At 52.9% G+C, this 13027-nt stretch overlaps 1 protein-coding gene across 2 annotated transcripts in view; it reads left to right on the forward strand.

The window, feature by feature from the left end:
- GRIK4 (glutamate ionotropic receptor kainate type subunit 4) overlaps positions 1–13027 on the forward strand; it is a 187246-nt gene that overhangs the window by 140428 nt on the left and 33791 nt on the right. For both annotated transcript variants that reach the window (XM_036412602.2, XM_045572352.1), the window contains one exon: positions 9064–9177. In XM_036412602.2, the coding sequence (XP_036268495.1) occupies positions 9064–9177 (114 nt within the window). The remainder of the gene's footprint in view (positions 1–9063; positions 9178–13027) is intronic.

The following is a 13027-nucleotide window of genomic DNA, read 5'->3' on the forward strand; positions in this document are numbered from 1 at the left end:
TACTTGGTGAGAGAAATAGACTCACAAGTCCAGGAAGCGCAGAGAACCCCAAACAAGAAAAACCCAAAGAAGCCAACACTAAGACACATCATAATTAAAATGCTAAGGGCTAAAGACAAAGAGAGAATATTAAAAGCAGCAAAAGAAAAGCAGTTAGTTACCTATAAGAGAGTGCCCATACAACTGTCAGCTGATTTCTCAACAGAAACTATGCAGGCCAGAAGTGAATGACAAGAAGTGACAAATAGCAAGGACCTACAATCAAGATTACTCTACCCAGCAAAGCTATTATTTAGAATTGAGAGTCAGATAAAGAGCTTCCCAGACAAGAAAAAGCTAAAGGAATTCATCACCACCAAACCAGTATTATATGAAACTAGAGGCCCAGTGTATGAAATCCGTGCAAAGACCAGGGGGTTGGGGGTTCCTCAGCCTGGCTTGTGTCCTTTCTCAGTCCAGGAGCGCTCAGGGAATGTCTGACTGATGGCTTAGTCTTTTGAACTTCTAAGCCATTAATTGGACATCTTTAGTGCTGCTGTGGAGGCGGGAGAGAGTCCACTCAGCAGCCATGGGTCCAGCTTCTGGCTGAGATGTGCTCCCCTTGTGGGAGTGCACTGACCACCAGGGGACAGCTCCTGCATTGAGTGTCTGACCCCTGGTGGTCAGTGTATGTCATAGCGACCAGTCATTCCACCCTTCAGGCCATTTGTATTTTGGCCTTTTATTACATAGGATGTTGAAGGGTACTTTTTTAAAAAGAACAAGAACAAGAAGAAGAAAAAGATTTTTCAAATGAACAATAAAATGGGGGGGGGGAAGCATTATCTATCAACAATTGAATCTAAAAATCAAAATAAATGAACAAGAAATCTAAAGAACAAAACAAACTGATAAATAAAATAGAACCAGAGGCATGGGAGCATGGAACACACTGACCTATATCAGAGGGAAGAGGGGGCAGGAAGAGGTCAACCAAAGGACTTATATGCATATATGCATTATCCATGGACACAGACCATAGGGTGCGTGGGGTGTGATATGAACCCCACGGGGGAGAAGGGCAATGGGGGGAAAGCAGGACATCTGTAATACTCTCAGCATTAAATATTTAAAAATAAAGAAATAAGTACAATCACAGGGAGGGATCGGAATGAGCATCAGTAACCGGTGCAGTTATGCTTGTGTTGTTTTCACAGTCAGTACGAGGCTGCGCCGGGGTCTGAACGCCGAGCTGCAGGCTTCCCCTGCAGCCCTGGCCTCCAGGGCCTGTGCCATCTCCACGGGAGGGTGCCTGGGTGCAGGCCGTGCCTCTCCCCCACCCCACCCCCTGCCCACTCCTCTGCTGCCCTCCCTGCTTTCTTGCTTTCTTTTCTTTTTTCTTTACTCCCTTCCCTTCATTGAGTGGATTAATGTGGTTTTGTAAAATATATCTTTATGGTGGAAAGTGTCACAGATGTCCCCTTTGTTTTTTTGCCCATTGAGCCCTCCACCCCATGCCCGTCCCTCCCAGGCCTTCACCACTATGTCTGTCTGTGGCTCTGCAGCATGCATACGCGCCCCTGGTTAATATGGTTTGACCCTTTACCTGCACCGAACTTGGAATACCAGATGCACTTTTTAAAATCCGAGGCTTAAGGCTTACATTTTAGTTGGGGCAATACACAAGCTACCCTTGACAAGGCATGTGGGCTCTGTGCAGGCTGGACAGGAAGGCGTCGAGATCTGGGGGCGCTGAGGAGCCTGTCTGGCCATGTGGACCCGGCGGGCGCACAGCAAGGCTTGTGCAGAGAATGGGGACTGCCCTGTACTGCAGCCCAGGGGGCTCAGACGTGGGACTTGCCCTGGAGAGCTGGCAGGTGCAGGGCTGAGCAGTCAGCAGGCAGGTCAGAGGCCCAGGGAGGAGCCTGCAGCTGCTCCCTGGGGCAGGGCAGGGCGGGTGAAGACCTGGGTGGGGCGGGGCCTGGCGGTTTGGGAGGTGCTGCTTTTCTCCCAGGTCAGCCCCTCCTGCTGCCCTCCTGCTCCATCGCACTGTGGGTGGCAGCCCGGGGTGTGGACCAGAGAGCTGAACCCGAGGCCAAGCAGCACCTGCACCTCAGCCACCACCAGGTTCTGCCCGAGTTGAGAGAACTGTTTAGAGTTCCTGCCCGCGGGCAGCACAGCCTCTGCCTGCTCCCCAAGCCAGCTGGCCACTGTCCTGTCTCAGCAAGTCAGCGTTTGGCTACCCTTCCCCCCACACACACACCAACCTTCACCCTTACTCCTCCACCCCTGAATCAGCCAGCCTTGGTTTTTCCTCCCTCACCCCGGGATTGTGGGTTCTATCCTGGCCCTGAAGCCAGGGTCCTGCACCCCGCGGACGTGTTTCCTGTCCTCGGCTGATGCGTGGACTTGGTGTCACTGGGCTGGAGGCTGATGAGAAACAGGCTATTTCCCCACCTGCACGGGCTCTGTGCTGGACCAGGACTGCCGGGCAGGCCACTATTGGACCCGGTGACGGGCCAGGCTGCCCTGCTCGCCACGCACGTGCGTGCGGGAGGCGTGTCCACCTGTGGGTTTCCTTCTACAAAGAGGCCTCTGTTTGCCAAGCCAGGTGCCACTAGGCTCCCGGGAGGACCGATTTGTGTCATCCACCTGATGGGCCACCTCCCTCCGAATGAGGCGCAGGAGTCAAACCAGGAGCCGCAGCCGCAGAGCACCCGATGGGAGTCGCCAGCTCATGGGCACAGAGGAAAGCAGAAATGGTCCCGCTCCAGGGAAGAGGGCGGCGTTGGCGCAGAGCTCATGACTCGCACAGCTGCTGTGTGTGTGGACCGAGCACCGCCGGGCACTTCCCGGCGCCATTTCCTCTCCAGCAGCCTGGTGAGGTGACCTTTGTCACTCACATTTCATCACCAACAGGCTGAGGTTGACGGCAGCTCAACAGAAAGGCTAACTCAGGTTATACAACTAAGAGCGGTTGATCTGAAATGCAAAGCCAGCCCTGCTGACCTCCACATCTATGCTCCCTAGTACCCTGGAAGCCCTGAGGGAATGGCAGCCATGAGGGCTATGTGGCGCAGGATTGAGAGGCACCGAGGCGGAGCGCGTTACCGGCAGAGGGGTTGTGGGGACAGGCCGGGAGTCTGAATACCGGCCACCTAAGGAACACACAGGGGCCCGGGGCCATCACAGGGAGGGAAGGCTGCGGCGGGAGGCCATGCTGGACAGGCAGTCTAGGGTGGGCTATGGAGGAGGCTGTGTGGTGGTGGGCTTACTTCCCAGGCAGTGGGAGCTGCTGGCGTTTGTAGGCAGGGTCGAGGTGATCAGGTCTGTGGGTAGAAACAGCCTCTGGAGCTGTGGCCGCCCAGTCATGTCCCAGAACCACTGCAGCTCCTGGGCCGCCAGGAACCCGCGTTCATTCCATGCAGACCCACTGAGGTGGGCACCCGGAGGGGCAGCGATTTGCATTCTCCCAGGCTCCGAGGTGCTGGTGCGGGTTAGGGTTTGAGCACGTGGGGCCATGCAAGTTCATGGCTGATGGAAGCGGCGGACGAGTGCAGGGACTCGGGAGTGACCACGTGGAGACCTGGACAATGGGCAGCACTGAGGTTCCAGTGACGGCCATGGCCCACGGGCTTGGAGCTGGGACCCAGTTATTAACGGGAGGACCAGGACAGGAAGGGAGAGGAGGCTGCCGCTGACGCCTGGTCTCAGTGTTGGTGACAGGTGGCCAGTAGCTCAGGGCCGGAGAAACAGTTCCCAGAAAGAGCAGCTGCAGGTGGGAGAGGGAGGCGGCCGTGGCCTGGGTCTGAAGCCCCGGGTCCCGGTAGAGAGGGGTAGGAGAGCCCGGGTGAAGGAAGCCAGTGGGAGGCAGAGCTGGCGCAGCTCCCGGGAGGCGTCAGGACAGAAGTAATGAACCGGAGCACCCACTGCTCACCGGTCCTCACGCCCTTTCCTCCCCGCGGGCTGCCCAGGACACAGGCCCCTGCGCCGCTGGCATCCTTCTGTGGCTTGGTAAGTCGCCGTGGCTCCCGCCCCCAGGGACGGGGAGAAAGCCATGGCCCGGAGCCTCTGCAATGCCGGCGTGGAGGGACTCCCGTGCTCTCCCTCCCCTTCCTCCATGCCTGTCACCGGCTCCATGTGCACTTGCCCTCTGGGCACCGGTCCTCAGCCTTCCCACCACCTATCCTCAAGCACCTGCACAGGCGTGTGCCCCGGCTACGGGTAGACTGTGTCACAGGGTCGCCGGCCAGCGGGTGACCTGGCGGAGCGCTGGCCTGGACATCGGGTTGTCCCATGGGTGTGACCGGGATGCCGCGAGGGTGACAACGAGGACGCATCCTTCTTGCCTCTGCAGTCTTTCCCTTCAGGAGAGCCCATGGATCTGTGGCTCGCTCAGCAGGCAGCCTCAGGACCAAACTGCCCCATTTGAACCCAGGTCTGTCACTTGCTTTCTCTGAAACTTGGGCAAGCTCCTTAACCTTTGTGCCTCACTTTCCTGATCTGTGAAATGGGGTCACAGCAGTGACTTGGCGCCGGGGGTGTCGAGAGCACCGAGCGAGGCCATGCTGGCTGTGTTCGCATCACTCAGCAGCCCTCAGGCCTCCTCTGCTTAAACCCTGCAGGGCTTTCTACTTCTCTCCTGGCTGCACCTTCTGCCTCAGCACACAGCTCTCTTCTGCCCTGGCTCTCTGCCCTCTGGCCTCCTCCAGCCTCTGGAGGTACCAAGCTTCTCCCAGGCAGTCCCTCTCAGGCCCTCCCCAATACTCCCCCAGGCCTTCTCACACGTGCATCCCATCAGGCAACTGCCTTCCACCCTGGGAAAGGCCTGGGTCTCTTAGGCTCTGCTCTGCCTTCCCCTGGAGCCACACCACCCTCAGAACATGTACACGTTAGAGCTCACTAGGCTTGCTGGACCATCTGGTGACGGTGCCTCTGCCACGGACTGTCGGCTCTTTGCTTCCAGGGACCGGTTCTGTGTCTGCACACCCTGCCTCCCGGGACCCTGCCTCCCGGCCCCTGCCTGAGCAGGCAGAGTCAGTGACGAGTGAGGACGACGGCTGGGCACTGAAGGGGGGCTGGAGGGGCAGCAGCTTCTGCAGACAGTCCCGGCCCACCTCAGTATCCCACACTCAGGGAAGGCAGAACCAGACACATGGGGCTTCTGGGGACCCCCCATGAGCTGTGACCCCATGTCACCCTCAGCCATACTCAGCCAGAGCCTAATGTGCCCTCCACCCCAGAAGTGCAGCGGGTGGGAGGGATAATGCTGCCCCCATTCCCACAGCCTCAGGCTGGCCTGCTGGGAGTTCCAGGAGCCTTTCGGTATGGGGGGGGTGGGAGAGAAGAGGGGAGGGAGAGGAACTGCAGGGACAGGTTCCTGGGAAAGAAGGTTCCAGGAATGCTCAGGGCAGCCTTTTCTCTCAGCATCCTGTTCCCGAAGCTTCCGAGTTAACCTCTCACAGAGCTGGTAACGGCGCAAGGACCGCGAGGCCAGGGCCTGAGGGGCCATGAAGCAAGAGGTGCCCATGAGCCTTACACGGAGGGCAGCTGCCCCCACAGAGGACAGGAGAAGGGTGTGGGGATCGGGTGGACGCTGGATAAGGGCCTGAGAATAGAGGTCTGGAGGCTGATCAGGGTAGTGCCCTGGGTCCGAGGATTCGAAGGAGCTGGGCATCATGCTGGGCTTGGTCCTGCCTAGGAGCCCGAGAGCGGCCTTCCTGGTGCTGCCCACGTCCAGCCTCTCCATGTGGAGCATGTCCCCATAGTCATCGCCTCGGGCTCGTACTCTTGTGAAAAGATTCCCAAATGTCAATCTGCAGTTGCCTTTATGGGGGAAAGCTGACTGTAGTGAGAGAAACCTGAGGATAGAGCTGTTGACTCTGGTTAATTGGGAGATACGTGTGTGTGTGTGTTTGTGTGTGTGTACAATATGTGTGTATGTGTATATATGTATATGTGTGTGTGGTATGTGTATACATGTATGTATGTACATTATACATGTATACAGTGTGTGCGGTATGCATGTATATGTGTGTATGTGACGTGTGTGTGTGTGTGTGTGTGTGTGTGTGTGTGTGTACTCTGTGTGTGTGTGTGTGTGTGTGTGTGTATTTAAATAGTCCCAGAAAGGACTGGGTGCTGTGTTTACCTCTGACACATCTTATCAGTTTTGGTTTCTAACATTTCCTTCAATTCCTTCTTTCCAACCAATTTTCTTTTTGCCTCTTCCTCCTCCCAAGTCTTGCGATGCCGATTTGGCATCCACCACACACCAGCCTGGCATGGCTCTGTGGCTGACTGGACACAATGCAGGGCTGAGGTTCTAAAAGCCCCAAACAGCACTCCACGGAATCTCCAAATGCAGATGTTCACAGTCTCCCACTCCCACTGCCCTCCTTGGCCCAACAGTCTTAGAGAAACAGAGTGTATTCATCTCTTTCACGACCCGCGTGGAAAGAGTTCCAATTCAGGGTTCGGATTCTGGAGAAGGGCCGCACACAAATGAAGAGACTTCAGACTTTGAAGAAATTCAACTTGGCGACATGGGGGGCCATGTGGCAGTCCAACTCTAGTGGGAGAACTACTCCTGCTCTGGTCCTGCCATCCCTTTTATTGAGGCTTTGGGGAAACCATCTTAGGCAACATAAACAGAAATTTACATGTAGCCCTTAGGCAGGAAATAACAGAAACTTACACAGGGACAAACAAGGTGGAGGCTGCTTCAGCTAACAATGTCTCAACTAAAGGGTGAGTGGTTAGAGCAATTAAGGTTGTTGACTAGCCTTCCTGGCTTCCTGTCAACATCTCTCTTAAGTGAAACTGATTTGTTTCTGGCAAGAGTGAGCACAATGAGCCACTCACAGTTTTATTTTTCATTAACCATATCTTACATCTACAGGCTAGTCTCTTGTCAGCCTGACCTCCCTATATAGGCCCTGAGCTTATTAACCTGCTAAGTCTCCTGGCGGCTTTAGCTGGTGGAACAGAGTTGGGTTGGAGGATTGGGTGGGGGTCGTAGAGAAGGAACTGACCTTGCCAGGGAATGTACCCTCTCATCCATCACACACCCCTGGTGTGGAAAGTGAGGACCAGTGTCTCTCTCCTATTCCTCCCAGTGACTTGGGAGAAATGTGTGTGAATGTATCTGTTTGTAGATGGTTGGACACTTCACTTTTCGAAACTTCTTTCCTCATATTTTTCACAAACTGATCCACAAGGATTAGGAGTTAAAGAAGCTGAAATATAGCCCTAGTCAGTTTGGCTCAGTGAATAGAGCATCGGACTGTGGATGGAAGGGTCCTGGATTCGATTCCAGTCAAGGGCATGTTCCTTGGTTGCAGGCTCAATCCCTGGGCACCTGTGGGAAATAACCAATTGATGTGTCTCTCTCTGTCTATCTCCTTCCCTTCCACTCACTCTAAAAATCAATAGAAAAATATCTTCAGGTGAAGATTAACACACACACAAAAAAAAGAAGATGAAATGTAAACCCATGACGACCAGTCTAGATGCACGCTGAGTTCCTAGGATGCCAGCATCACTGGGCAACTTACCACATATGCACTTTTCTGGCCTGGGAGGAGGTCAGGCACTTTAATTGAGTTTTTCGGGTGATTGGCTGCTGGGGTCAGAGACTACATTGGAGAGCCGCTGAGAGGGACCCAACACTCTCTTCACCCTGACCCTCAGCTGAGGGATGAGGTTACGGAAGCCTTAAGGAAGGCAGTGGCTAGGGCAGAGCATGGACTAAAATGAACATCAGCTCTGGACTCTCCCCACTCTGTCTGCAGGGGAGCAGCCCACTAGGAAGCGAGCTTGCTTTGCAGTGGGATGGAGTTAGATCAGATGCAAGAACTTCTGGCAGAGGGAGCCAACATCCCTCCTTTCCCAGAGGACATTGACTCAGGACAGACCGTCAATGTGGGCATTCAGGTGCCAGCTAGGGGCAAAATGAAAGGAAGTAAACATCTTCAGAACAAACTCTACTGACTTTACATGAAAGGGACTAGAGGGCCTTCTCTCAGGCCTTCTGTGGAAGGTGAATCTTAGCCTCAAGAGCAACTTCAGTGGCCAGTGGGCTGGGAAGCCTACAGCTTGGTCCCAGCTCCAGGACAAGCTCAGTGATGCCGGGCCACTTGCTTGATTCTTTGGTCTCCATTTCTTCAACATCTGCTCATAAATGAATGGGTTCCTTTAGATTGTTTTTAATGCCTGTGGTTCCATTATTCTTATATTTTACTAGAGGCCCGGTGCATGAAATTTGTGCACTAATGGGGTATTCTCAGCCCAGCCTGCACCCTCTCCAATCTGGAACTCCTCAGAGGTCCACAGGGATTGGCCTAAATTGGTAATCAGATATTCCTCTCAGAATCTGGGACTGCTGGCTCCTAATGACTCGCCTGTCTGCCTGCCTGATTGCTCCCTAACCACTAACCTGCCAGCTGGATTGATGCCAAACCACTCCCCTGCCAGCCTGATCGTCCCCACTGCCCTCCTCTCCTGGCCCAATGCCCCCCAACTGCCCTCCCCTGCTGACCTGATCTTGCCCCCAACTGCCCTTCCCTGCTGGCCTGTTCACCCCCAACTGCCTTCCCCTGCAGGCCATCTTGTGGTGGCCATCTTATGGTGGCCATCTTGTGATGACAGGAGGGCCACCTAAGCTTTTATTAATATAGATTGTAATTCCATCCCCTGCAAAAGTGCCTTATACAGGGTGGGAACTCAGTGACATTTTAGTGACTAAATGAATTAATAAGTTGAATAAAAAACAACTCAATGTTGAGGTTTCAAGAAACCTATCTACCAGTTTTCCCCTTTGAAACCCCTATTCCAGTGCCTTTGAGTCTCTCTCTGAGCAGTCTGTGTGGTCCTTCCTGCCTTTTGTTCTTACTTAGTGTGCAGAGGATCTAATCTCCAGTGACTGTCAGTGATCATTCTGACCTTGGAGCAGCTTCTTAGAGTCACTCCCACGGCAGAGAAGCCAGACCAGGGTAGCATCCCCCAGCAGCAGTGGCCTTTGTCTCCGTCCTGGTGCCCTGTCCCATGCAGCTGCCCCTCTGATGGGCTCTCTCTCCCTTCCAGAAAGCAGACCTGGCCGTGGCTGGCCTCACCATTACCGCTGAGCGCGAGAAGGTGATTGATTTCTCCAAGCCGTTCATGACTCTGGGGATTAGCATTCTTTACCGCGTTCACATGGTAAGCATTTCTGTCATTCATCGTATTCGCATGCAAACACCAAGTTATATAGTAATTAAGAATGACTATGGAAATATTTAGAATTCAAGACTCAAGTGCTAATGTGCTGGGCTAGTGTTTCCCCCAGCAGCTGCACGATTGGTAAACAAGAAGAATGGGAGAGTCACACTTGTGGGTGAGCTTGTAAATACTGCGTCTGCCTCACTGAGTAGGGAGGGCCAGGAGAGACTGCTCAGTTAGGGATGGTTGGCCTGTTGGTCCCTCTGCTTCCCCCTAGAAGACAGGCCACAGCACAGCGAGGTCCCCAGCACCCTCCAGACTTCAGGGCTCAGCTGCCCTCTGCTCACTCGCAGCTTGGTGTCTGGTGAGGGCAGGCAGGCTCCTTCCACTAGTGAGTAAAGGGCAGGTCATTTAATGTCATGTATCCCTGACATGGCCCCACTTCTGCACACATTTTTAAATGACTTAATTTTTTAATTAATTTTAGAGACAGAGGAAGAGAGAGAAACATCAATTGATTGCCTCCAGCATACACCCCGACTGGGGATCAAACCTGCAACTTGGGCATGTGCCCTGACCAGGAATCAAACCGTGACCTTTCGCTCCATGGGATGATGCTCAACCAGCTGAGCACACTGGCCAGGGCACCGCCTATCTTAACAAGAGAAGGAGGCTTCTGTTAGGTTGGTTAGAGCGGTACAGCTGGTATTGAAAGGAGTTGGTGGAGGCATAGCAATGGACAGCAGAGGGTGGGCAAGATACCTAGCGGGCAGGGCAGGGAGGGAGCTGGCTGGGCCTCAGACCGCCATGGGCAGCCATCACATGGCCGGCACGTAGTTCTAGTTTGTCTGCTAAACCCGAAGAACTTCCTTTCATCTTCATGCCAAGCTAGCTCTTCGTGCCCTGGTGTTAGGTGGTTTTCCCGGCACTGCAGCCATGGGGTCCAAGGTCACACGGCATATTCCCCTGTGTTAGTTGGCACCACATGGCTACCCAGCAGGGAAGTCACCAAAGCTCATCCCAGGTGCCTGCTGAAGAAGCAACCCTCCCTCTTCTGATCCTCCTCGGGCCTCAGGTTTCAGTTCCAGGAAAGGTGATGTTTACGTTCCCAGCCCGAGCTCACAGAGCCAACAGCTGCTAGGGCCTCAGAGAAGAGGGCCCACTCCTCCAGGGAGACGCCTCCTTGCCCTGGCCACCAGGCGGCTCAGAGAGCACAGCTGGCCTGGGCCTGGTCCTCTCAGGCCTCCTGTTGGGCCTGGGGAAGAAGGCCCAGTATCTGGAAGAAGAGAACATCAAAACCCCAGGTTTCCAGGCAAAGACAGAGAGAAGGTGAGGGTCACAGACAGCTGTCGACAATGCTGTTGTCAAGACTCTTGTGGATAAAGGGAGTGTTAATCCTCTTTCTCCTCTTTTCACGGTGATGACAGCCCCCATTTCTCAGCACCTCCTCTGTGCCAGACACTCTCAGGCACCTGTGATGTGGCTCTTGTTACGGGTTGAAGTGGGGCCCCTCAAAAAATACGTTCAAGTTCTAACCCTCAGCACCTATGAGTATGGTCTTATTTGGAAATCAAGTTAAAATGAGGTCAGAGTGGATTAGAGTGTCTGGTTATAGTCACTAATGGTTATTGCCATTAGAGGAAGAGGGAAATCTGGACACAGTCGCACAGGGAGAAGACTGTATGAATCTGAAGACAGAGATTGGAGGGAGGTGTCCATAAGCCCGGAAATGTAGAGGCTTGCCAGCAGCACCAGGAGCTGGGAGAGACGAGGAAGGGTTCTTCCCTGAAGGCTTTAGAGAGAGCCTGGGCCCGCTCACATCTCCATCTGGGCCTTCCAGTTGCCAGGACCATGAGAAGGCACTTTTTTGCTATGTTAAGCCACCAGTGTGTGGTACTTTGTGGTGGCCACCCCCCGAGGAAACTAATGTGGCTGTTGTACTTGTTTTAAAAACTTGAACAAGATCACTTACCAATGAGTGAGAGAGAAGAGTTCAAAGCCAGGTGTAAGCCTATGTTCTCCTAGGATACCAGGCCTGCACCCTTATTTGTGGGACTTTTGAATAATTGTCCTGTGTACCCTTTCTCATTTGGCCCTCCGGACTGTTCTTTGAGGGAAAAGGGCCAGGATTACAATTCCATCTTAAACAAGGAGCTCGCACAGGGCTGGGCCTGGAACACAGGTGTCCTGACTCTCAGAACTGCGCTCCTCTCGGAGCTGCGCCTGGCAGAATTCCTGGTGTCTCTAGCTCCCACTGTGTCTTGAACCCACCCTACCTCCTCCAGCAGCTGGGCCCTGAGGGAACACCCAAAAGCAGATGGAGACAGGGATTAAAAAGTGAGAAAGAAATAAAGGCCAACATTGAATCAATGCCAAGCATTTTGCTGGATGTATTGCCCCTTTTTCAAGAAGGTCTTTTCACTTCAGAAAGATTGTCTAGGAAAATGGAGAACAGTGCTGAGTAAACCAGTGAATCATTTCTAATACTGCTTAATATTCTATTACAAGAAAACTGAAAATGAATAGTTTTATTTCTTAACACTAAATAACCTAATAGCCCATATAATGGAACTATGGCTTCCTGAATCATTTTAATGTTGATTATTTATTGAGTGCTCCTCTCTAAAGAAGCTAAAGGTGTTTTATCAACTTTAGTAATTCTCATGTTCTCCCTTCGTGCCTATCATGTTGTCCTATGATATGGAAAAACAAGTGGCACCGGAGAAGTTGAGTGGTTTGCCTAGCATCACTCAGCAAGACAAGGGCAATGCCAGAGTTAGATCTTAGGTCTACTCACACCTGATTTCCAACAAGCAATATGAAATATAGGCTGCATCTGGGCTGTATGCAAGCAACAACCCCATCTGTGGGTTTTGTGTAAGAGGAATTCATTGATTATCCTTCCCCCTGGGAGTCACAGATGAAAATTTCATGCTAAACCAAAATGTCATTGAGACAACTCATTGCAGACACACTGAGGGGAGCTCCCCTTAGTTCCTGGGGTGGGACAAGAAGACATATGCTCTTCTGCCTCTTCCTGAAGGAGTAATGGAAACTGTTGTCTTATCCCTTCATCCCAAGTGTGTTCTATTGACCACTGGCCATGACTGGTCTCTGTAAATTGCCTTGAGTTCCAACGACTTTGCCAAGTCTTTGTCATCAGCTCTGCTGGAGAGGGGATGGAGTACGGGGGGGGGGGGGGGGGGGGGGAGGATTCATTACAGTAGTTTATATGTAGGGAATGGTGACTAGGGTACAACTTTTCACAAACACAAGAGATCCCACCACAGTTGGACCCACTCTGTCCATCAGGAAAGGCTGACAGCATGGTGCCAGTGAGATGGAATCACTGGCATCTAAGTACCTTCCTCCAGGAGCGAGTCTGATGTTGCCCTTATGGCTTCCCTGGGGAGCCCTAGGGGACCCTTATGACTCATGTTATAACCACAGGAACCCTGGGAGTTGGGGAGTGACTATAACCAGATGGCACCCCCAACATCGTTAGCAGGTGTCACTGTAGGACACCTGCTGCATCGAGGGAGTGTCACTATAAAAGTACGTTCCCTCCTATCACATACCCCCTCCCTCATCCATTTCTGATAGCCATTAGATAGGAAGAGGCATGCACATACCTAGTGCACAGCCCTTACTATGTGTCATCGAGTTCTCAAAGCAACTACATGAAACAGGTTTTACTATTGCACCTGCTACAATGGAAAAAAAAGCCCAGGTAAGTTATGCGACTTGCTCAGTGTCACACAGTTTGTAAGTGTAAGCCACATCAATCCAAGTCTGTGTTTCCATTTGCTGCTTGTCCTGCATGACTGACTGGTCCTCATGCACCTGTTCC

Source organism: Pipistrellus kuhlii, unplaced genomic scaffold, assembly GCF_014108245.1.
Source record: "Pipistrellus kuhlii isolate mPipKuh1 unplaced genomic scaffold, mPipKuh1.p scaffold_m20_p_45, whole genome shotgun sequence".
Lineage (NCBI taxonomy): Eukaryota > Metazoa > Chordata > Mammalia > Chiroptera > Vespertilionidae > Pipistrellus > Pipistrellus kuhlii.